The sequence below is a fragment of the Bombus bifarius genome, unplaced genomic scaffold (assembly GCF_011952205.1).
Source record: "Bombus bifarius isolate JDL3187 unplaced genomic scaffold, Bbif_JDL3187 scf7180000007992, whole genome shotgun sequence".
Classification (NCBI taxonomy): domain Eukaryota; kingdom Metazoa; phylum Arthropoda; class Insecta; order Hymenoptera; family Apidae; genus Bombus; species Bombus bifarius.
The window spans coordinates 1803727-1830064 of NW_022884373.1; the positions used below are offsets into that span (position 1 = coordinate 1803727).

A 26338-nucleotide genomic window follows, 5' to 3' on the forward strand; every position below is an offset into this window, starting at 1 on the left:
CTCGTTAATAAAATGATATCAACAAAAATTGTGCTTCTGATACAAATGAAAAAAAGGATTGGTATTTGACAAGATACAATATTCTGTAGCGCAGTTGAAGATTGGAATTATACGAGCTTCTCAGAAGTCAAACAAATTAACAGGTTGCGAATTTTCTTGTATTTATGAATAATTTAAAAATGCAAAAGTACATAGCAACGTGGAAAAATATATGCAATATCCAAGGTATGGTGATCGCAATAATAAGTGAAGCAAATCACTATTCAGATTCCATTTCTCGAGTTCTATTCGTAAAAATATCAATTTACATAAACATACGTAGTTCAATTGGAGCTAAAGATTTAGAAACTTAGAAAACCTGACTACACGCTAGGTAATAGAAACAGATCATAAAATATCTAGAAACTTGAAAAGGCCAAAAATTAGATGGTAGAAATAAATCGTAAAAGATCTAGAAACTTAAAGAAGCCAAAGATATCGAATAACAGAAAACGATAAAAGTTAGAATTTTTTCTTAATCAAACATTCGTTTTCAATCGTCGTCGTTGTGAGTAGAAATGCGGGATGCCTAGTCCATTTGACACACCGATAGCTGTGCAAGATACGCGTCGACTGCAATGGGATCTACTGAAATTAATAATGCACCGTATATGACCTCATTTTTTCGTACAGGCCTCGGTTATTAGACGCTGACTCTCGTTTTTCGTGCACACATTGTTCTACTGTTTCATTTTGTCACCTCGCAAAACGGGGATGCAGAAAGGGGACGGAAAATTTGCGAGACGAGTTGGTCGACGAAGATGAGCCCGGGACGATGATCGCGACCATAAGAACAAAACATCTTTTTCGCGTCGACGGAATGTGCCCACGCGTACTATTTCGAGAGGAACACGACTTACGTAAGGGTGGAAGAGGAGACGTAGGTGACGCTCGTGGGAAGATGTGGCTCCCATCGTTTTCGCAATTCTCGACGAGGAATGGTCTCTTTCAAAACAACCATCGACGAGAGGTCGTTTCTTTTTTTTTTTTTCTTTTTTTAAACAGCTTTCGACAAGGAAGAGAAACGAGGTTCCGACAAGAAATCGTAAACCCTACGATTCCTAACACTTTATGCGAAGAGAATAAAATTTGGTGATAGCTGATGGTGGAAGGTTGTTAAAAGGCTTAAACATTCTGCTACTTTTCCTTTGTCGAGGAAGGAACGTTAATTTACTTATGCTGAGATTGAGCTTTCTTTAATTTTCTCTCGTTTCAGATCTACTTGGATTTTCGATCTGTTTAAGTGAATTGAGGCTTTCTAGATCGCGCGTGAAACTTTTTGCATCTAAGAACTGTATGTTTCCATTCTTTGCAAGAGAGAAAGTTAATCTTGAGACGTAATGTTAGCACGATTAAATTGGGTCTCTTAAATTCGCCCATTTTTAAACATCTATTTAAATTTTAGTAATATTTAATGGAGATTTCGTGGTTCTTGGAAGGCTTGAGAGTCTTTTTCTCTCAAGTTTTCATAAATTCTTATAAATTCTCTTGTAAAACATTTCGTAGAAGATTTATAAACTCCTTTTTCTCCTTTGCGACAGAGGAATAAGTTAATTTTAGCGATATGACTAATTTGAAATTTTGAAGAACTTTTCTTCGAACTTAGTCATCTTTAATTAACTTCTGCCATGTTTTTTAAAGCTTCTTGGAAGACTTAAGAATTCCCCTTTTTCTACTTTCTCCTTTACCAAGAAGAAAACTAACTTTTTGTTGAAAAGCAACAATATTTTGAAATTAATTTCTTTTTAATTAATTATTCAGTGACATTGATACGACGATGAAACGTTGCATGATATTATTTTCAATGATATTCGAAGTTCCTCTGATCTTCCGAATATTCGTATGGAATTTCATAGCTTGTTCTCGTTTCTCCGTTTGTTACACAACTGAAGTGTTTAAATGGGCCAATAAAACGGCAATCAGAGTGCTCTTAAGAGCATCGTTCTCTGGTTATTGTTCTTCGAAATATAAACAACGAAAATCTTCCAGATTCACGTCCACGCCCAATCAAACGGGGAACAAAACACTATTAACCATTTTGTACTTTACATTTCTAAATCAAGCAGTGCTTGTCGAATGCTCGAAATAAATACGTAAAATTGAAAATATTCCAATCGTGAAAGCAAAGAGAGATAACGCGAAACAAAATAAAACGTGGAAAACTTTTTGTTCGAAAATATTTCTATCTTCGTCAAATTATATTGTTAATTCGAAATGAAAGGCGATGTAGTTCGTTAAATAAAGCTGAGAGGTGTCGTACAATTCGGTTTGTGTCACGGCGAACGTAAGTAAAATATAGGAAAAGAATATTCAAAGAATCGTTACGGAAGGAATCGTAGGATAAAATCCAGTGTTGGTTGCGAGTGAATTAAATTGTCTGGCAGCCTGTGAAACTTCGTCGTTCGTTTAGCGATGTTTCGCGTTTCGATTCTATTTCGAACGTGTTCAAGCGATTTATAACACGCTCGCGATCTCCGAATGTCGCGTTTCACGCAGAATAGAAATAAATACACCTGAATGGCGTCAGAAAAGAGCGCTTGGGAAAATCGCGAGAAAGGCGCCAACGCGTTTACATTGAATTTCAACGGAATTCATATTTTTATGTATACCTTTAGGAATATACGTTAAAAACCACAGAACCTGCATGGAAAATTGTTTCGCTTATCAAATATTAGTTCAGAAAATATTTTATTTTCCATATTAGCTCAGAAGGTATTTTAATTTAGACGTTATTAGAAAGTGTTTCACTTTCGATATTATATAGTTTTTTTTTTGCATATTATGTATAATTTATGGATTTTTACAAATGAAAATCTTTCACATACGGAAACTTATAACAAATTAAAATTGGGTTTTTACTGTGTAATGATAAATCGTTTTGGACTTCAATATCATTATTTAGTTGAAGCAAAATCGCTCTAATTCTACTTATTATTCAGAGTTTTAGTCTTCTTAAAGTTTTACTTTTCCTAGATTACCTTTCTGTAGATTTGCATTGTATACGAAACAAGGTTTAGAGTGACTTCTTAGCATAGTATATAAGCTTCGTAGAACTTTATAAAAAGTATAAAATATTTTAATTTCAGCCTTAATCCCAGAGGATAATTTTAACATTTAGCAGAATGAACGATGGTTCTTCTTTCATTTAGTTCCCGTACATCATCTCTATAGAAGCACTCAGACGATCAACATCATCATCAACATTATTGTTCGTGTTATTGTCAACATTTAAGGTTCTCAGTACTATCGTGAACAAGAGACTCTCTAGACGATCAATGTACATATGTTTATTGTCCGTACGATGTTGAGAATCTTAAATATTGACAATGATATCGATCAAACTCCTTTTCAAGCTTCCGACGTATTTGAATAAATAAAGATTAAAGGATCTTAGAGAGGAACATAGTTCGACTTAGTAAACTTTGACAAGAAGTACATACATACAGCGTTCTGACAATTTTGGTTTCGAAAGATTAAGTTCTTCTTTCGCATAGTTTTCACTCATAATTTCAACGCAACTTTATAATAAGAATCAACAATTTTGAAATGATAATTAATTAAGAATTAAGAAGCTCAAAATTACGGCTATTCTTATCGTACGATTGTACTACGAATTTTTATGCATTCACGAGTAGTGCAGGTAATATGCGAAACTATATTAAAATATATACTACTCATTATCATAGTTGGTAACTAAAACAATTTTATACTTAAGTTCTACTTCTTTACTACTATTCCTAAAAATATAATAAAAATACGCAGTTCACTTATAATGAATGATTATAGAATTCTCTACAGTAGCCAGATATATCTTCACTATTTAGCATCACAATTGCGAATAAAATTTGCGTTACAAATATATATATATATGTACAAATGAGTATACGACATTAATCAATCGATAATTAGATTACGCGCCATTGAACCGTGTCTTCCATCAGATTCTCGAAATGATGAATCAGCGGTGTCAAAACGGGTGATAATTAGTCATGATCAGTTTAATTCTGCAAGCACAAAGAAACCGCTTCGTCGATCGGTCATTTTATTTTCGGTAGCGGTGCGTTTGCCGAAGTTTCTTTGTATTCGAGTTGGTAACTTTCCAAAAAATCTATTTGCATGTGATCATCTTTATTTTTGTGTGTTTTATAATCCACTTAAATCGAGTCATTACGCCGAAGCCAATGGCACGCGTGTTATCAGATTGTTCCACGGAACAGCTTCATTTTGGATGAACGACCTCTTCTTCCTTTGGATCCATACAATTTTACTTTATACGTACAGTGACTCGCGAAAGTAATCGAACAATCATCACAGACGCTTTCTATACGCTGAATATATTACGTGGTTTCTTGCAATTTCGTTAGCACTGCGACCAGATGCGACTGTCGCGATTACAATAGAAAAACTTGAAATATTTAGTATTCCAACATTTATCACACAGGCTTTTTGTAAATAAATTATGTGCATTGTATGAAACATGTTGCAATTTCGTTAGCACTGCGACCAGATGCGACTGTCGCGATTACAATAGAAAAATTTGAAATCGTATTCCAACATTTATCACACAGACTTTTTGTAAATAAATTATGTGCATTGTACGAAACATGTTGCAATTTCGTTGGCGCTGTAACGAGATCCGATTAATATCGCGATTATAATTACTAAAATTTGGAATCGAATCGAAAATGAAAATTACGAGGCGTTTATTGCAAATATACGCTTAGTGAAAAATTAGTCCACTTAGCGTAGCGAATGTATCGTTAGCATACTCGGCATTACTAAATTAGTATAATTGGCACGAATAGAAGTTTTAAGCACACAATTCGCGTTAAAAATGGTTTCGTTAAATATCGCGGTTTCTTACCATAGTAAGTAATAATCGTTTGTTCAAATATTTTGCTGATTTCTGCATACCTTCCAATAAATATCCTGTATCTTCTATATACATTATCAGATATGTTTCACATTTTACTAATACAATCACGACAGTCGTGTCTCGTTACTGTGCTAACGAGATTTCAAAATGTTTTGTACAATAGATTGTACGGAACGTTTACTGTATAGCAGATTAATATTCGTTAATTTCTTTCAAAATATAGAAGTGCTATACTTTTAGGAGAATCAAATAAGAACTTTGATTCGGTGCTAATATTACGCGAGACAGGTAAAAGAGAGACGATAAGAGGAACGAAGATTTGCGTTTTAGAAGTTGATGCAGCAGGTGTTTAATCTGTTAGCCATTCTTGATTCTATTGTACGTGTAAATTGAGCCACCTCGAAGGTAGCGCACTTGCCTTTTAGGGACTTATCGATCCAATTTTTCTCGTTCATTTTAACGACCCGTGAAAAGCTCTCAGCTTCGTGAACAGCTCGTTTTATTTCTTTCTCTTCTCTCTTTCTCTTTTTCGCACACTTTCATCTTCATAATATTTTCCGCTCTCTTTTTCCTCTAGTTTGAACAACGTACACATACACCTTTCGTTTGAAAGCGAGTAAAAATTAAACATTAGGAAAATAAAGCTTTTGGGGGAAATAGTAGTTAAATTTTGCCACAAACTTTTCATGTAGAAAACATTGTATAAAGTTTCAAGACTTTTTAAACTTCTTTTAAAGTCGATTTTCCTTATCTCGAATGGCAGCAGAGATAACACGTGCATCGGACAATACGAAGAAAGGAATGAAATTGTTCACAATGCGACGGTGGATTATTTATCATGACTTATTTATTATGATTTAATTATTATTATTTATTATGATTTATTATTATTAATGTGTAACAAAAATAGGTAATTCATACTTTTCGCGGAGAATGAAAAGTTACACCGATTAATGTAACCAAAGGTACAGGGTTGGCTCCGAAGAAAGGGGAATGATATTGCTGTTTTCAGGAGTAACGATGCATAGAAACGCGTAAAATTAACTTCATGGAATATGCTTCATTCCACGCCATTTCGTTTCACCTTGTTACATTTCTTCCCATCTCTAGCTAACTATGTTAAAGATGCAATTTGCCACGGCTGCCTTGAATATATTTGCATTCCTTCGAATATTTTTATTTCTGTTAATTTATTACGTGTTCTAACTTTATTTTCTAACAGTAATTTTATGAACGCGGTGAGTCAGACAACGCGGAATTCCTTCCGAGGACGTCGAAGACGGAACGACGAGTATAAAACGCGATTCGAAGGACACAGGTCAAAGAAGATTATCGCTTTATTGAGTCGATGTCCATAAAGGAAGACTATAATCGTATGAACGCAGGATCCTTGATAAATACAGACGAAGCACGAAGCTTCCGTTAACGCACTCACAAATTAAGCTTCTTCCGCAGGGATACTTATATAAAAAAAGAAAAATCGTTTGATAAAGTAGAAACTCACGTTCACGACGAGGGAAAAGAAGATAATAAAAGATAAGGATAAGTCAGAGACAGCAGAGGGTCGAAGATAAATTGGGCGAATGTCGGGGAAACCGAATCGAGGACGGAAAAATAAGAAGATCACAGTAAGAAATAGTATTTCATTATCATGAACCGAAATCGCAATATGAAAAGACGCGAAAGTTAAATTACCAAGAAAATCCGCAAGGTGAAGTGAAAACAGATTTAAGTTGAAAACTAGCATTTCGCTGAAATGATGCGATTTAATTCCGCGTTAATTTAAGCAAAGATGCTCCAAATGAGAAAATCTTGATGGCCGGAAAGTTTCAAAGTTTCAAACATATATGATATGAGAAGAAAGTGTGAAGTAATTTTAAATTGATTGCGAGACGAAGGGTGGGGATCTTGAAAACTCCTTTTTTTTACCGAAACAGTGGTCAGATAGAATTCAACGATGCTTTTAATTTTATGTTAAGTTCGTCACAATTTCAACTTGGAAAACATCTATAGAATAACACGTATAAAATGATGTAAATGCCTTATCGCTAATTAACAAACAAAACATTGTTTAATTATTAAATAAAATAAATTTCAGCAGATATTTTATGAAAATCGACATTTAATATTTCCAGTTAAAAGCCACGACAGTCATTTCGATGAAAGGAATATTTAAGTGGTATCTATTTAACGTTCGTTGTAAAATTTTTATAACGCTTTTCATGATATCTAAATAAAAAAGCAATTAAGTAAATCGTTCTGACATTTGTGAACAGTTACGCGCCTTCTTCGTGCGATTATGCTAACTAGAAAGCTTGAAAAAATGTTAAAATTTTATGCTGATCATGTAGAGATCATAAAAGTTTGCCAGCGTAGGTTAATCTTGTTCTGAACTGACATTTAAGAGTATAACTATGTAAAAACTTCTGTGATTTGATTTAGGAAAATTGCTACGATCATATCTTCTAGTCCAGTCAGATTTATATAATTAAAAAATATGGCACACATTGAGAAACTAATATTCGTAATGTTTTACCTCCGAGTAAGCGTGCGACTTCTAAGAATCACGAGAATCATGAAACTTCCACGAAAAGTTCCAAGGATCGTTATAAATAAATTCTTTCTTATATTATGTCTGTGCAAATCAATTCTTCTGTAACGTTAAATTAGGTTCTGTCACATTTCAATCTTTTTTACATTTTGTTTTATACATACGCTTAATAAACATCATGTTCAATAGCCATAAAATTATTCTGCAGACTAGTAATCTGATATATTGAAATTTTGCATATAGAATTTAGATCGCAACATATGCTTTTGTTCTTTTTACATGTAAGGATACACATACTATAGAGTTTCTTCTCAATTGCGCTTTTACTTCGGTAAAACGGATCGTTGAAAGCACCTGTGCCGTTTAAATAATCGTTTCATTCTTTATAATGCGTGTACGCAGTATTCTGCTTCAACAAATGATCAGATAAAGAAACAGAAAATGTGTCTATTTTTAACTAAACCAGTCTGGAATTTCAACGTGTCTTTACGAAAGCATATCAGAACAAAATTTCTCTATTATAATCGTATACAACAATTGATAAAAAACAAATTCTCATAGACATAAAAAAAGCTAGGTTTCTATTATAACCTACGCGGTAATTGATAACAACAATTTGCCCCATAGTCATAAAAAACTTCATTTTTACTATCATAATAATATAATACCCGATAACAGACAATTTCCTGCATACCCATAGAGAAACTATGTTCGTATTACAAACTGTAAAGAAAACTATATTTCCAAAAAAACCATATCCAATAACCCACAAGAGAACGACTTTTTCTATAGTTTAGAAAAAAGTTATTCTAAAAAGAACACGTACAAAAGTACTAAATCTTTTACAGTCTTCTCGGTAACATCTTCAAGTACCCATAAACCTTGGCTTATCCCCCAAGCAATGCTTCGTACGATCTACTACACAGCTAACACCGTGACAATAGCATACTTAGCGTAATATTTTTCTTTCCTCGAAACCGTCGAACCCCTAAAATCATGTTCCATGACGTCAATCGCTTGATAACGTTACGCCTCGGGTAGCCTCGAAGAAAGCTCCGCATAGCGGTTGGAGAGAGTGGTGGTAACAGTAACCGATTGCAGGTTCGGGTGGCGTTGAACGGGTTGCAGTAGCTGCAGGGCCGGCACCGCGACGCCCGAGCGTCGTTGGCCTCCTGGTTGCGCGCGATTCGCGTGGCGCCTTCGCTCGATACCCGCTGCGGCAAAACCATCTGGTTCCGTTGGTAGCGCGTGGTGGGAGCAGCCTCTGTTTTATTTCTGTCTCGGTGTCCGTCTGCACCGGGGCCAACCAAGACGCAATCGTGCAGTTTTCGCGTCAAACCAACAGTTCGATTTTGTCCCGCGTTCCATCTGTACCGATTCTCCGTGTCCTGAGACATGGAGGACAGTTACACAGTACACAGGCGGCGCAAAGCCGCGGCCAGAAGGCGCGAGAAGACACCGGACCCTTCCTCGAGGAACCAACGATTGGTGGAAACTTCCGACGACGAGGAAGAGGCGAGACGCGCCAGGATGGAGCAGATGGCGGAGGATGCTGAGCGGGCCGAGTTGGAGGATCGGGAGAAGAGAAGCAAGGAGGAAGATTTGCAGCTGAAGGTCGAGGAGAGAAAGAAGAGGAGTCCAAGCAAGGTCAAGGACGCTGATGGTAGAAAGGTGAGCGAAGAGAAGAAGAGTTCTGCTTCTCCTCAGAAAGAATCGCAAGCACGTGAGAGTGACGCTAAAGATGAGACCACTGCACAGTCGGTAAGGAAGGAATTGGCTAGCCAAGTGGATAACGGAAGTCCAGTGAAGGAAGCGACCAAGAGTGGAGAAGTTGTTACGAAGTATCAGGATGCTATACCGAGCTCAAAGGATATTGATGGTGATATAGATCAACCGATTGAACCGAGGAAGGTGGAAAGACGTTTGAAGAAGAAGTCGAGGGAAAGAATGGAGAGACACGGTCAGTCGACTGACTCTAGCGATATGGAGGATATAGACAGGCATCCGAGAAGAACTAAATCGCCGGAAACAGGGAGATTTAGAATAAAGAAGAGTTCCTCGAAGAAAATTAGCAGCGGTGATTCCGAAGTTGGAGTAAAAGAGGCGATCGAGAAGCCTCCAAGGGAGAAGAAGTCCAGTAAACAGAAGCTTGAGGGAGACGATCAAGCGAAACCTGAAAGAGGACGTTCTAGAGTTCATAGTCAAACTGACGATACCGACGAGGATCGTAAAATGAAGAAAAGCGAATCTTTCCCTCGGCAGACGGAAGAAATCTCGATGAAGAGATCCTCCTCTGACATAAAGAAGCAGATAATTCCTTTGAGTAACGACAGTCTAATGAAAGATTTCGCTAGAGCCCAAGAGGAATATCTGAAGAGAGAGCAGAACATCCTCGATGCCGATATTCCGGATGTGTTCGAGGATGCTCAAGAAGAAAAGTCGCTGAGAAGAAGAAAATTCAGTACACCGCTCACAGAGACGGAACAAGAAGCCATCGAGAAATCTATCGAGAAGCTGAAAGAGTCTGAGAGAAGAAAAGGTTGGTTTTCTTGGCTGCCATTCTTTGGCAAGAAAAAGGAAGACAAAGAAGACGATGACCCGGAGAAGAAAGAAGACCACGGAGAACCAGAGAAAGTCAAACCACCAAAACAAAAGGAAGAACCGACAAAAGTTAAAAGAGAAGACAAATTCTTAGAAGTAAGACTGGACCAACCGGCGAAAGTCACTTTCATGGACTTTTTAAGGGCAATGAAAGACGTGGTTGCAGAGTTTAAGGCGTTCGTCGCGCAAAATCCTCGGGAAGCACAAATTGTAAGAGGATTGAGAAATCGTTGCTTGTCAGAATTAATGTTGGTGATGATCTACTGTGGTTTGGGCGCGTTTATTTTCCGGTTCACCGAGGGTGCATTCGAGACGTTCTACAAATGCGGCGTGAAACGCGTGAAACGAGATTTCCTGGATAGTTTGTGGAACTACAGTCACAATCTGAGGGAAGACGACTGGAAGAGCATGGCTCGCCGGAAGTTAATGGAGTTTGAGGAGCAGTTGCACACTGCTCACGAAGCGGGCGTTCATACATACAGCGGGCAAAGAAGTTGGAGCTTTCTCAACGCTGTCGTGTACTGTCTGACAGTAATAACCACTATCGGTGAGAAAATGCGGATAGCTCTGGGATAACAGGAAATATCGAAGGAAAATATAAAATCGATGTGCGACGATGTGAAGAGATATGGTTATCGCAAAAGCTCTTATAAGTTCCGTATTGATTTTCCTAACTGGCTGATATAGTCGTACAGACGATGATTGTGGGTTGTATACTTCATTGTCAAAAGCTGAATGCGCACGCGTTTCGTGTCAGCGACCTAAATTTTTCAAGAATGATAAGTTCGTAGGGGACTTTGGGAATTTATTACATTCTGGAAAGGAATATCGTGATTTTGAAACTTCTGACGATTTGGTGCCATGGAGGGATACGTTGTTGTTAAATATTAGTAATAGAATGGATATCTAACAGATTTCGTGTTTAGATTAACAATGACTATGAAACACGGTTTTTGAGAGTAGTTTGATATCACGATATTTGATATCTCTTTAATCTAATTTCACAAAATATTTCATAGTAAAATTGGCAATTTCCAGGGAAACGAAATTCAAACATTCATGATGCAATGAATTAAGCGAAGTTATAATTCGGCTTTTATGTTTAGTCTCTTAGAAATTACTAATCAGTAGAAATCTAATTAATCTAATATGGGAAGCAACGAATGGTTTCTAATTTACATAATCTTTTCAATCATATTTAATAAGAAGACGACAATTAAAGCTGGAAATTATCTGTGAAATGAAATATTGCCGATAAGTTGAATGCTCCATATTTTATATTTGGATTGTTAATAACCCTTAATTAGTAAAAACGTAATATTACAATATTGCTAACAGATTGAATATTAAATTAAATCTAACAACGTTATACAATAATTCATTTTTCGTACTTACGATCTTACAAATCTTTAATCAGTAGAAATTTAATATTAAATTTATATGATATGCGTAATCATTTGAATCTAGATCAATGTGATGAGCACAAAGCCAGCAATTATCGATAAATCGAAATACAAATTACATCGGCTATCCGATCGATTCGAATTTAACAAACAGAAAATCAAATTTCATAATATTTCGTTTCATCGAAACGAACGATCCCAAAGTTCATGAGGAACAGACAGTTCGAAATAATAATCGTTTACATAAACGAGATACTTGAAAGGAAAGTTCTATTATCGAAGAATTCGACCACTTTATGAGCAAACGACCGCCAAATTGTACCACTAAAATTGCTAAACTTAGACCGAACACCACCGCGTATTTAGTATCTCTCGGGTTTATTTTTGTCCCATAGAAATATATGTATAGAGATGTGAAACTCTCGAGGTTCGACCCTAAAATTTTAATTCTCATTACCGAATATGAATCATGCGATTCCAGTCGTTACAGTACCTCAACTTTACGAATCTGTCGCTCTATTTTAGGATACGGACATATTTCACCTAGTACCACCACCGGAAGAGCCATCACAATAGTTTACGCTATCTTCGGTATCCCGATGTTTCTGATAATATTAGCCGATTTTGGCAAATTATTCACGCGTGGTATCAAGTTCCTCTGGGCGTTCGTCCGAAGGGTGTATTATACCGGAAGTTGTCGCAAGGTTCGTCGAACCGTACCTGTTCAGGTAAGATCTCAAAATCATAGAGAACGATCGTCTTGTGACTTTTGGTTCCTATTCGTTTTATTTCCATCCCAAAAGGAAAAGCAATTTTCCACTCTTAACCACTCTTTGTTGCATTTTCTAATATATCATCGTAATCATAGAAAAAAAGAATAAATTTTATCGAGACAATTAAAATTAAAGTCAAATTCTGCAAGAAGTCAATGCACAGCATTGTCGCAATAATCGAATATCACGTGTTCTACCTTCTGACCTTGTATCTCGCGAGCTCACCAAGCTTATACCAAGCTTCTATCGACTGCAACATTGTGATTTCTAATTTCACTGATTAAGTCTTCGGTAAACAGGAAGTGATGAAAGGCGTGCAATTAGTTTACGACCTAGCAACGTTTAAGAGGCCCTCGCAGATTAACCCAGAGGATATCGAAGAAATACAAAAGCAGGCTCCGCAATCTCAAACGGTGCTCAACTTGGATGGAAACGTGCCTGACACACCAGGAACACCGGCGATGTCCGCGTTCGCCATCGACGACGAATTTAATCTACCGATCTCTGTTGCCATCTTCATTCTACTCGGTTACATTTTCATAGGCGCCACATTGTTCTGTTTATCGGAAGGATGGGGCTTCTTCGAGAGCTTCTACTTCGTTTTCATCTCCATGAGCACTATCGGCTTCGGCGATTACGTGCCAAAGGTGAAAATTCTTCGCATTCTTTTTTTTTTTTTTTTTTGTTTTTACTTCGACGATATTTTACTTCGTCGTTTTTATATCTTGCATCACGCCCCGCTCGTTTCGCCTTCCCTAAACGACGAGATCGATTCGATCGTTGCTAGACTGATTCCAAGAGACACGTTCGATCGAACAGTTAACTTTCCTTCTAACTCAAAGCTGGATACGCAGCGTTTAGTCATATCGTGTGAGAGAATTTTCAGAATTTTGTAAGCTGGGACAACGTTACGTAATCCATGGATAGCGGTATAAATTTTGATTTATGCAATGTTAGTATTTGTTCTATTTCGTCGAACTTTTAACTCAAAGAAATTTGGAAAAGAAACGGTAAGAATTTCTATGTAATGAAATTCGGGGAAAAGGAAGGAACTTTACGAATCCTAGAAGCTTACTATTTTACATCATTTGTCCTTATCTTTTTATTTACCTTAATAAGCGATTCGTTGAATTAAACAATCTTAATCTTACTTTAACCGAGAGCAAATTTAATTAATTATTAGTTATTAATTTTTCTCTGTACAAACGAATAGAGGAAATTCGATATTACGCGGTATTACGAAGTATCGTTATACAACGTGGCTGAAATTTACCAATTTTAACTTACCAAATTCAGAACGTGTCTCTTCGATGTACATTCTTCGATTTTCATTTGCGATTAGCGTTTTCTTTATATTTGACCGATGGAATGTACCTTTGTCCCCAAGATTCGTATTCAGTGAGCTATATAATTAACTTATTCTTTTGCTTGTCCCTTTCACGGTGGCGTTCAGACGGTAAGCTTTGAAAATCAAAAAGTTAATCAAGAAACAGACAAACAAACACAAATTCTAAAGAGAACTAATAATGCACATCACCGTATATACACACTATTTCGTACATGCTTTTCGCATAAATCTCACTTCGGCACAATTGCACGTGTTTTCTTAGAGAAAATTAAAACAAAAAAAAAAAAACCGCCGATGACAGAATACACGCGCACACATTAACAAATTGATTGGTTGGTTGATCTAGCATCCCATATACATGATGTGTTCGATAATATACCTGGTGTTCGGCCTGGCCCTCACGTCTATGTGCATCAACGTCGTACAGGTACGCATTTTTCACTAATTATTTGAGGTGGTATAGTGATAGGTGCGTAAGGAACTACTCTTGGTGTTTTACGAATAACAGTTTATTAGAACTAATCAACAATCAGAGTTAACAATTAATAATCAACAATAACACTTAACGGACAACAGGTAACAACTAACAAATAACGATAGACACCGAGATGTCGTTCGACGCGTTGCTATCAAAAAAGACCAAGGAGTTACACTTTTAATGACGCAAGACAGACTGATTCTGCTTTTTGTTTTTCTTCGCGCAGATCCTTCCCTTCGTAGCCCATCGATATCCCCACTAGCGTGCATTCATTAGATGTGCCGCCTGTGCTGGCGCGTGTGTGCTCTTCCGAGAATTCGGCGGAAAGAGTATGAAGATATCGATGATACATTGGGCACGTCGGTGTTGCGCTTTGGCGGCGTCGCGCTTTGTATCCGGAGCCGTTGAAAAGTTCCGTGGCCCGTGCCGCCACATATTTTCCAAAGAAATAGAAAAATCTAATAATCCGATCTAACCTGAGATAATCTAAATCTCATAATCCAATGTAAATTACCAAATTTTCGAAATCTCTTATAATAGTAATATTTTCTAATCTAATGAAAATCTAGTAATCCAATCTAATCCATAGTATAATATAACAATGTGATATAAATGGTATAACATAATGTACATATAATTTATATACAATAATCCAATTTAATTTTATAGTTAATAATATACAGGGTGGTTGGTAACTGGTGGTACAAGCGGAAAGGGGGTGATTCTACGCGAAAAAAGAAGTCGAAAATATAGAATAAACATTTTTCGTTTGAGGCTTTGTTTTCGAGAAAATCGATTTTGAATTTTCGCTCGGTACGCGTGCACTTTATCGCGTCTCGTTATAACGGATCTCACTGTAGATCGTTGTCTCGATGGAAGAATTAAAAAAGGAAAAATTTTTATTTTATATTTTCGACTTCTCTTTTCGCGTAGAATCACCCCCTTTCCGCTTGTACCACTAGTTACCAACCACCCTGTATATGCATGTACACGTAAATAACCTGTCCCATAATAATCTAAATTTTCTAACCGAATATAAATTAAATAGAAGATCGACTTTTCTAAGCTTTTTCTACACTTTACTAATCCAGCGTACCTTCAATAACAACATAATTTAATTTAGAATATCGAAGAAATATTAACTTCTATTATACCTAACACATTCTACTCTTTATTATTCCTACATCTATAGCTCCCCATACTATCGCGCTTTTAACGCTTGACAATTAATCTGGTCAACAGGTGATGCTATCAGACTCATTCAAACAGGCGAGTCAGAAGATTGGAGCGACGATTGGCTTCGAGATTGCGGAAGAGGATCAATCAGTGAATCCAGCGGTTCCTCCGCCGGTCGAAGTCGCTGACGTTCACACTACCATCAAAGAGTCCGACAGTGGTGAAAAGGTTGCACCAAAGGCCAAGCAGGAAGACGTCGACTTATAAATAAGAACTTTCTACCAAAAGCCAAAAAAATCCAAAGGAACAAAAAAGAAAAAAAAAAAGAACTAGTCGAGTTATCCGATTGATCGCTGCGTTCGCACACCGAGCACCGTTAACACGCGCGTTTTCGCCTTTAAAACAATAAGTCTTGTTCGTCCGGTCGCTTAAACAGGCAACGACGAGTCTCAATTCGACTCGATTCGGTTATCAGTCGAGGTCGCGGAGAAACGAAATCGATAAAAATTACACGCATACGAATAATTCACTTTGAAATTGGTGCTTGAATTTTCAACGATCGTTCACGATCATCGTCCCGATCGATCGTGGTACCCTGGACAGGGTGTACAGTGGCGTGAAAAAATTTACTACCAGACTGAATTTTTAACTTCGTATTTGAAGAGCGATATCTGGAAAAGCTTCAAGTAATATCGGGATACGCAAACGTCGTATAGTTTATCCACGATATTGCCTGAAACTCTTTAAAATATCGTTTTTGAAATATAAGGTGGGAAATGTATTTGGCCGGAAAACTTTGCACGCCACTGTAGATCGCGTTTCTGGTCGCCGTAGAAACGGCTAATCGAAACTTTCATGCTCCGTATGGGACACACAGGAATGCTAAATGAGCCGCTTATTTGGCAAATCGGTTTAGTCCATGAAACAAAACACAGAGAAAATTGACGAAATTATACATTTATATAAGGATCGATCGAATGCTTTGGCGCGAAAAATTTCAAAAATTTCTCAAATTCGAGTTAACCACTTTCAGGTCACTTTGATCGAACGGCTCGAGTCATAGGATCTACCAGTTACTAAGACTCTCGCTGGCTGCACCGTAGTCGCCACAGAAAACGCACCTGATTACGAATTCCTTCGTGTCTGGTAGGAAGCCAACCTTGGAGCGTATTCTGAGAGCGAACGTTACGCTGACAACGCGATTAGAATGTGATCGATTTAGACATGGATAGAGAAGCGCGGAGTATTATTCTTTTAAGCGCGATTCTTTTAACGAGGAATGATTGAAATTGGCATCTTAAAATTAACGAGTTCCGTGCCGTATGGTTCATTCGACGACGAAACGATTCTTATGACAGAAAGTAGAATTTTTATCAGAGATTTAATAGTATTCTTTTCGCCTTTCAAAATGTCAGAGATTCAGAGAAATCGCTACTTTTCTATAACTGATTACTTTAAACTAACTTTTGACTATGCTTTGAGATTAATGTGTGAAATAAAAAAAAAAAAGAAAAATAAGAGAGAAAAATGGAAATGATTAAAATACACGATAAAATTCTTTTAAGGAATAGAAGTTACTTCAAACATGGTTACATTCTGATGAATTCATTTTGATGAATGAAAAATGTAAGAATCTCGAGGAACTAATTAAAGAAATCTTATATCGGTAAGGCAGAAAATATGAACGTTACCATCATCGATACGAATTACAGATGATATCGAGGACTGATTCACGTGACCAATTCTAGAAAGTGATAAGGATATCTTGTAATTTGTGACGATTTAAATGGATAGTACTCTAGTTTCAGTAGATGCGAAATTACAATAAAGAGAAGCTTGCTTGCAATAAAGAAAAACTTGATTACAAAGAATCGCCGCCTATTTTCTACGCGTATCTAGATATTCTACGATAAATTCTCTTTACTTTAAAACTTCACCGACACTTTCAATTTTCACCCGGCACGGAACGTGTTAATATTTTCCAGAACTATGAGCGTTCAACCTCAAATTTTCAATTTACAATCAAAATTCGCAGAAAATTTAAAATCCATCTCGTGCGGTTCGTGTCAGGTGTCGAACGTTATTTTTATCGAGCGAACGACACTGCACGCGAATGCGAACTAATCAATCCGCATAACACAAAAAAAGAAAATCTTATCGTTCCTCGCGATATAAACGGCTGATTGTCACAAGCGTAACGTAAGAAGGAGGATATCCGGTTGTTTTTAGTTCGATGATAAGAAAAGACGTATAGTAATTCTGCGATTGTTCGCAGACCAGACACAGCAGTTGCGATTTATTTGTCGTAGTCTACTGTCGACAATAAATACAGCCCTGTACTTTGTATATTTTGTAGATTTGTCGTGTTGCTATATTCTTTTTTCTTTTTTAAGTTGTTTTTATATTACGTACATACGAGTATAATGAAGCTTTCGGATAGACACACCTGTACCGACTGAGTAGCTTTTAAATTTTCAGTCTCTGAGTTCTGTTCGAACGTTTCGTCCATATAAAGAAAAGATGTGTGATCTTATTGTTTAAACAATCCTCCAGTTGCATTCGTAAAACATTCAGTGAAGAGTGTGGAGATGCATATTTTTATTCGATGTTAATCTGAACAGCGTTCTCCAATCTAAAGTACATACGATGAATATAAAAATCAATAACTACATAATAGGTAGATTTTAGTACAATGAAACGTTATATTGATACATTGAGATGTTATACCTATATTTAAACTTGTTTAATTATTCAAATATTATTGTTGTAATTACTTCACTTTTGAGCGTATTCAATAATCGTACATAAAACTATGTTTATTACTTTTTGTCCTTTTTATGCACAGCTTTTGATGGGAATTTTCTTCAATTTTTAATAGATATATAACGTATTTAAATGTATTTAATTATTTGTTATAAACATTATCAAATATGAAAACTATTTTACCATGTTATGTCAAAAAAGAAAGGAAATTACCAATTGATGAGTTCGTCGGTAAAACAGTGATTCATGGAACTTTTTTTTAACAATGAATGTTAAAATTGTTAATATTTATCACATAACAAACCAAAATGATGCACTACTAAAAAAATCGATTGCAGAATGGCGAACGATGTTGTAGAAGGAGAGAAGAAGGTGTTTGACGATCGAACTGGGGGATTGAAATAAATTTTCGTCGCGGGAAGAGGAAAAAAACTTGTGCCTTTTTAAGAATGAACTGCGTTAGCTATTTACATTTTATCAGATACGATAAGAATTCCTGTAACGCGATTAAATTATAGAAACAGAGAAAAAATGATATATAACGTATATACTCGTTGCTACTTAAGTGACAAAAATATACTTCCTTTTTCCAACGATTGAAAAGGAACAAAAGATATGACAGATCGCTTAATGTCTATACCATATGTCTTTGCAATTTTATTACACGTTATAAATTCACGTAACAGAAATAAAAAGAAACGAAATAAGCGAGCAAATTGATTATGGGTAACGAGTACTTGTTATTATTAATATGATCATAATAATGACATCATTGTGAACTTTATTTACAAATAAATGTTTCAGATATTAGGATTTTTTCACCTTTATTTTAACCACTTTTCTTATACAGGCTGTCTCTTGCAACTAAGACGCACGCATCCCGTGACTCACAGAAAAAAATTATTTTATTCATGACCGAAATTGAAATTAATTTTACTGTGAAATTATGACCACTATAATGGCGATAATGGTTTGCCATTGCAATACGAATACTTCTACTTGGAACAAATTATTCATCTTAGAACAACATTAGATGTAGAATTTAATATAGTGCAAATTAAATGATAACTCATTAAATTTCTGTACACGATACTTTGCTCAGATTAGAACGAAACTATTTGATAAATGTTCTAACTACATCCAATTGCGATCGTAGCCAATTAGCTCGCATTATTTGTTGCATATATAATTCATAATTCTATTACTTATAGTAATGCAATTAATAATTGTATATCAAACAATACGATTACCTATGTCTCACCACATGGAGGTACGGGAAAACACTACGTAGTTGAAATCACGCATTTCAAAAAATGATACATCTTGATACCACTCACAATTCAACAGCACAATGACGCTCCGCGCCAAAATTTTGCCTAGCTGTCTCCCGATTAGCTGTAGCGGAATGGTTCCTGATTCGTTTAAAGTTGCGCGTACAATTGAAATACTGTACGCTGGAAAACTTGTTTCAGTCAAGGATCTATGATAGTTTCAGAACGGATAACGTACATGAACGATATTGCATCGCCCGTCTACACCGATCACGTCGCTGTCGCTCATGTGCATCGGATTTTATGTGCGTAACCTATCACTGTTGTCAGCTGTCAGTTACGTGTCGTGAGAAATTTACTTTCGAGAGTTTAATAAGCGAAGATCTTTTCGTAGCTATTGATTTTATCATCTTTGACGATTAAGTCGAATTTGAATATAATATCAGACGAATTGTTTGCACGGTTGTAACCGTGCTATTTATATTGATGTTATAAAATGAAAAATGGATTCGCATGTTCTGCATTTTTTCACTATAGGATAGTATTGTATACTTCACTAAAATTTACATTAAGGGAATATACATTAATGTTATTTATTCATATAATGAAAAAAGGACTAATCTGATCCATTTAAGCATGTAATAGAAAAAGATATTTATTAAAATTTTTCTATATTAACTGATGTATAAGGAACCTTGAAGATAAGATCTGTTTTGAGTTTTAACATAACATTTATATTAAAAGAAAATTATATAACATGGATTTAGTGTTCCCCAATATAACAAATAAGATAAAGAACCTTATGGTTTACAATTTATTAATAATGAAGCTAATCGATCTATATTACAATTTAGTTCTGACATAAGAATCTAAAAGATCATGCATTTACATGTGTTTTCTATATGTGTGTATTTGTAATGATTATTAAGAGCACCCATGGTCTTGGCTTTTTTATATTAACTTTCTTCCAAAAACTACAATCATTAACTATATACGTGTTCATAACAATAACGAATATTTCATTTTTGTTCAGAATTTGTAACTATACTACTTTGTCTATGGATTATGTGCATAGGCTAAATAAATTGTAAATAATAATTTTAATATGTGCAGGAGATCGAAAGCTTCATTTACTTCTATTCTCCATACCAAACGAATGTCTTTATCTTAATATACATCTACGTTTGATCATAATTACATTTTTGTATTTGTTTTATTAATAATTTTACAGCAATGATTTATGTTACCTTAAAGAGCAATTATATACATTAATTCATGTTATAAATAAAAGTTATTATACAATTATATCTATATGTTCAGTTATGTAGCAAATAGTATTTTGAGCAGTTTTTTTATTCAAGAAGAATGTAATACATTATGGAAAATGGTATTCCACTTTTATTAGATATCTTTTTGAATAAAAAACAATATGAATAATTTTATGCATATATAAAAACTTAATAATTTTTCATGATTTATAACATTCCAATCAATAATAAACAATTCTTATTGTGTTTGATGAATCGAAAATACTTTTTCCATGCAAGTGGAAGAATCAAGACCATATGGTCTTCTTTGGCAGGTATTCTTCGCACACTTTAAACAAAATATTAAATTATGCTATTAATTAGTATTGGTATTCTTGCGATTGTTACTTTCGATACTGATATATATGTAGATTTACTCTTTTACGTAATAATAACATGCATTAAATCACCCGATTACATTTAGAAAGAAGTTAATTTACGCAAAATTTAATAGCTATGCCAATTTTCTGTTTTAGAGTAATCGCATTGTTATAGTATACCGAATTATAACATTATAATCGAGTTAATCTGATGTAATACTGTCGTGGAAAGTTTTTCACATTGCTTGTCACTTATTAAATGAATTTAGTTACACAGTACCACAGTTCCAGTGGTTCCAGCAAAACAACAATCTGGCAGATTTACCAATTCTAATACATTACAATTACTCCTATAAATCATTTTATTTACACTTATGATTGGCTAGCGACAATATCGATAAAATCAGGTCATATGTGCACTATAGAGCGAAATAAACGTTATCGTTCATTTCTTTACATTCTCTTATACGTTGTATCTCCCGTTTGCAAGATGTACTTGGGCACTTAGTGAGTGATCTCTCGCTTATTATTACATAGTATTCGGTAACGTTTAAACACGATTAGAGTAACATCGTAGTGATATCGCTCGTACTTATTGTTGCATATTGCCTTATAGACATGAGGCACCTCTTATTACGTTACATCTGAAATTTATAAAAATAATATCCTGCTAATCTTCCCATTTCTTTTTTTTCTCATAAAATTACCACATCGTTAACAATATCGCAAATATAAACATCTTGAACTTTTATGTTACAAACGTACAAGTTTAAATATAGAATTATAAGTACCATTAATAATAATCGAACACATTCGTCATGAGTGCGTTTAACATGAGTGTCGCGATCATCTACGCCTACGCATTTGTTCGATATTCTTTTTTTTCTCTCTCCCTCTCTCTCTCTACAATCAGTATAATCTGTCGTATCAGCGGCACATTATTTCCTTGTTCACTGTAATTGTAATTGTAATTAAATTAATCGGCGTTCCTCGTGGCCAACATTAATTCTCTTGCGACTACCAGTTTGTTTTTCCAAAACGTTTCATCGTACCCCTTTTACTTTCGTATACAGTTCCTATCGTTTTTCCTCATATCGCTACTTCATACGATTCAATACTAAATCGCAGACCACTTGCAGACCTTTTTGGTACGGGCTCTCGGCTAAAGACTGTGCAAGTTTCATGGCCTCGATGCAATGCTTCCGCGCCAAAAATTTCGTTTGGTCCAGGCCCTGCGACTTGTGCACCAGCTCGAACGCTTTCTCCACGTCTCCTGGCTCTTGAAATCGGCGCATGATCATCGCGTTCAATTCTGGATACTATGATAGAAAAACGAAGGAGGTGAGTCAGAAATTGAAAGGTCAAATCGTGATATTAAAAAGCGAAAGAATATAGCAATTTATATTATGTTCAACTACGATTTATGAATTATTTATTGAACTACTATCTATAAATATAAGTTTCATTCTGTACGAGTCGTATAATACGAAGTGGATTATAGTAAGTCCTGATTCTAAAACGTATTTACCAATTAATTTATGTACTTTTTTCATTTTCTTACCCGTTCACAGGCGAAAAGAACTGGAGCAGTTGCAAGACCTAACTTCAAATCTGCTGCGGTAGGTTTGCCCATTGTTGACAAAGACGACACGAAATCCAAAAGATCGTCGACTAATTGAAATGCTAAACCGATGTTTCTACCGTATTGGAAGGCTAATTCGACCAGCTGTTCATCACCACCAGCTAGCATAGTCACCTACGTTCAAAATATATTTATTAATGATATATTATTTGTTAAATTAATCGTATTTATATTCACATTAATTAGAAGACATAATTCTTCATATTAGAAACTGTTTCGACCTGTACGAAAGGATTAAATATCAAGATCAACATGACAGTACATACCGCTTTCAAGGAATTAGCAACTAAGCTGGCCGTCTTGCGATACGTTTTTGTGAGGTAATGCGCGAATCTCTCGTTTTCCGTCTCCTTAGAGCCAAGCTGCATAAATTCACCCTGCACCAGGTCCGTCACGACCTGGAAAGCACCTGGACTTGTCAATACTTATCATCAGGGTTATATCAGGATCCTAGAGCATGTGAATACTCTTACGTATCCGTACAAATATCAACGTATTAATTAACAGCACGTAAATACTTCTTTACTAAAAGTTATTCTATCTATCGCATTAAATATTCTATAGTTAAAAATATTCATATTGTAGATATGGTTTGTGGACTTTACCTGACTGAGCGTGAGGGTGACATCGTCATTTTGCAGTTGAGCTATCATAATTGACGCGACTGCCAGAACATAATCTCCTGTCATGGTCACCTGAAAATTGAGCAACAAATCATGAAAACATACATTAAGATATTTTTCCAGAGGATAAAAATACGGAGAAGTTTCTTTAAGATTAAGTAAAATGAAATGATCCGATCTTTCTCGTGGAAAGTAATCCTGGCATTTTAATTGCCAAAATGCGCAGTCGCTCAATAAAGACAATTAACGAAGGTAATATACTATGACTTGGAAACAAAATCTTCCCAAATAATATACTTTGATGTGTATATATATATATTTATTTATAAATATCTAATTATACATTTATAAATATACAAATAAATATACTGTAAATTCCGGAAGATTTTGCAGATAATTTTATCGTTCAGCTTCCATTGTATTATTAACGATAAATTGCGAGCCTTTCGTAGGTTGTAAAAGTTAAGAAAGATGAAACGGCTATGCACGATTAAAGAACGTGTTTCCTTTCACTGAATATCTTTCGAAATAGAAGCAGACAAGTTAGATCTGGCAAATGTTCGATATTGATGGATGACACGTGCGTTTGCTCTCGTAATAGTTCCCTCTCCCCTCTTATTTTTATTTAAATAGCACATCAAAACGATACACATTGATCGAGATACGTTTGCATATTAATTAATTTATCGCAATGAAGATCTTTCCACTTGTCTGGTTTTATACGAACAACTCGATGATCTTACTGGGTAATCGAGGCTTGGCAATGCGAGAGGAGGCCACTTTCTTTTGTTAGTCTTACACATGGACACAGTTTGGGCCTACGATTAAGGTAAAAGCGTATACAGAAAGCGTAAAATGAACGAATATAGTGAAAAACTTTTCAAACACGTCAGAAAGTGATTTTCATTATGATTCTACTGAAAAAAGAAAGAAAGAAATGTTCGCCTCAACGTTTTTTCATCTACATCACATATTGAATATTAAATATATTATTAAAATATAGAATATTAAAAAATAGAGTATTAAAAAATTAATTGTTATTAATATATTAAAAAATAGAATATACGAAATATTTCTTCAAAGTATAATTTATATAAAATTGAATTTCTATTTATGGCATCATGTATGTTTTTTGTGTATTTTTTTTTTATTCAAGATAGATATCAATAATTTTATAAACTTAACCCCCTGAATTTAGAGAGAATTTAGAGAGAAATTTTCTGTATTTTTTATATTTCTCAGACATAAAAAATACACGTTCTCAGCTTAGGAATAAATTAATAATCTTTCGTTATTCTGGCATGGCATTAAAATTCAATAAAAACAGATTTATAAAACGTTTAAATTTGACGCTGATTACAACTTCAAAATTCTTCAGATTGTGCAGCTTTCTAGTATATTTAATATATAATTTCGCATCAGTCACAACGGCAAATAACCGATAATCGTTCGAAGAGCTACTTAAAGAATGCTTATAAGGCACAGCGTTAACCGTCTATTTTTGAAGAGAAACACTTTATGAAAATTGACACAACCTAAAGAGATTTCAGTGCCTTTTAAGTACTTCCTATTGACTATTTATCTACGACTTTTTAACTATCGAGTTAGTAGTTCCAGTCCATTAGATCGAGCTTGGCTCGACCCATAATGTTACGTACAGTAACAAGATAAAAATGATCCTTTGACTAGCAAGAAATGGAAGAAATCTTACTATTGTTGTTAATTAGGCGTTAAAGAAGCTGTCGAACGCGGTTGGAATATCAGATACAGAGTGACGCCAGGAAACCAGAGAATAGCGTCTGCCGATGTTAAAAGCTATTGGAAATCAAAGGTTTCAGAGTATTGTAGCTTGGATACGACGGATATTCATCGGCGGTTTTCCTTGCTCACCACCGGGATAACCGCAAACATATGCATCGAAATCGAAACGCTTGTCGTGGTCGCATCGCCGTCGACGACCTATTCTACCATTCGACGATTTAACGCGTGCTTATTCCGGCCCTTATTTGCATTGCAGCGACTTTCTAGCCACGTAGAATAGAACAACGGCATGCAAGATATTCTACCTCGTTTCTTCGATCGAAATAGGAAAGTGCATGGAAAAGATTAACGCGAAGGACGATCATTTCAATTGTGATCTCTCTAATGTACAATTACAATCGTTGCCTCTATTTCGAAATTAACACGTTGTCAATCATGCCGCGTTCTTCGAACTTTCTTACGACTCGACCTCGCTTTAGTTTTAATCGAGAAACAGATGTTTCGTGTTTCAAAGAAAATCATTAGTATACAATTTGACCGAGAGATCAATATCAATAACGATTATATCGTTTTGTCAATGTCTTTGTGAAATTGAAAAATCTTCTAATGACGAGGGATAAGATCCTAAATAAGAGAATGACAGAAAAATAATTTACATTTGGAAACCTACAGTCTGAAGAAGAATCGATTATGTGGTTAGTGCTGTCTTTGTTCAATGATACGATATAAATAAGACAGGCGATTAATAAATTGGTTAAGAGTTAGCAATGTGGATGAAATATCAAGTCGTTGCATTATAAATAGACGTGCGTGTGATTGAATTATAACGTTGAAATTACATTTTTTTTCGAATAATTAACAATCAATTTTCAACGTAGAGATTCGAGATATTATATGTATAGGATCTTTCGGAATTTTATCAATTTTAAAAATGAAAGTATTCATAGGAATTACATAAATGATCATACACGTATTTTACATGTTTTTAGATTCGTAATATGCCCCGTTAAATTAGGATGAATAATATGAATCAAAATGGTCAAATTTTCTCTCTTTTCAGTTCCATCTCTTCACCTTGAACTTTCACAAGCAAAAAAGAAAACGGGAGAGGAACTCATTGATTATGCGGGAACGAAATATCCTAGGAGCCTATCAGTGCGAATGTACGATGTCGTATATCAAATATTCAATACGTGTCATGTCATTTCGGCGAAGCTTTAACTTTAAATAGAATTGGACGCTGAAGGCCGCGTGAAATGTCGACAGATGTTGTCTTAACAATAAAAATCACGGCGATTAAAATCTTTATGTTCTCTGTAAAAAGAAGGAAGTAATTGTACATCTTACATGTTTCGAATTTTGGGAAAAATTTCTCTCATGGATATTCGACCTATATATATTTACAA

The 26338-nt window shown here is 35.3% G+C and overlaps 2 protein-coding genes and 1 long non-coding RNA gene across 4 annotated transcripts in view; 2 read left to right on the forward strand and 1 right to left on the reverse strand.

Moving 5' to 3' along the window:
* The first annotated feature begins 8575 nt into the window (after nucleotides 1-8575).
* LOC117205802 lies at nucleotides 8576-18821 on the forward strand. 2 transcript variants are annotated; one of them, XM_033444546.1, is made up of 6 exons: nucleotides 8576-10614; nucleotides 11996-12198; nucleotides 12543-12890; nucleotides 13697-13699; nucleotides 13938-14018; nucleotides 15312-18821. In XM_033444546.1, the coding sequence occupies exons 1-6, from the start codon at nucleotides 8862-8864 to the stop codon at nucleotides 15510-15512; spliced, it is 2589 nt and encodes an 862-aa protein (XP_033300437.1). In that variant the 5' UTR covers nucleotides 8576-8861; the 3' UTR covers nucleotides 15513-18821. The 2 variants fall into 2 exon arrangements, with proteins under 2 accessions (XP_033300437.1, XP_033300438.1); XM_033444547.1 differs by lacking the exon at nucleotides 13697-13699 and having other exon boundaries at nucleotides 8577-10614.
* A 2978-nt stretch (nucleotides 18822-21799) lies between these two features.
* LOC117205803 (decaprenyl-diphosphate synthase subunit 1) overlaps nucleotides 21800-26338 on the reverse strand; it is a 51851-nt gene continuing 47312 nt past the window's right edge. The window contains exons 5-8 of the mRNA XM_033444548.1: nucleotides 23154-23243; nucleotides 22815-22946; nucleotides 22468-22662; nucleotides 21800-22225 (exon numbers count right to left, since the gene is read on the reverse strand). Of these exons, the coding sequence (XP_033300439.1) occupies nucleotides 22004-22225; nucleotides 22468-22662; nucleotides 22815-22946; nucleotides 23154-23243 (639 nt within the window). The 3' untranslated portion in view covers nucleotides 21800-22003. The remainder of the gene's footprint in view (nucleotides 22226-22467; nucleotides 22663-22814; nucleotides 22947-23153; nucleotides 23244-26338) is intronic.
* On the forward strand, nucleotides 22944-23422 carry LOC117205806. The gene is made up of 2 exons (XR_004487291.1): nucleotides 22944-23058; nucleotides 23134-23422. It is a non-coding gene; the product is annotated as an uncharacterized LOC117205806 (long non-coding RNA).

Coding starts and splice junctions, on each gene's coding strand:
- LOC117205802 (XM_033444546.1), top strand. CDS start 8,862: ATGGAGGACAGTTACACAGTACACAGGCGGCGCAAAGCCGCGGCCAGA. Junction 10,615..11,995: donor GACAGTAATAACCACTATCG/GTGAGAAAATGC, acceptor GCTCTATTTTAG/GATACGGACATATTTCACCT. Junction 14,019..15,311: donor TGTGCATCAACGTCGTACAG/GTACGCATTTTT, acceptor TCTGGTCAACAG/GTGATGCTATCAGACTCATT.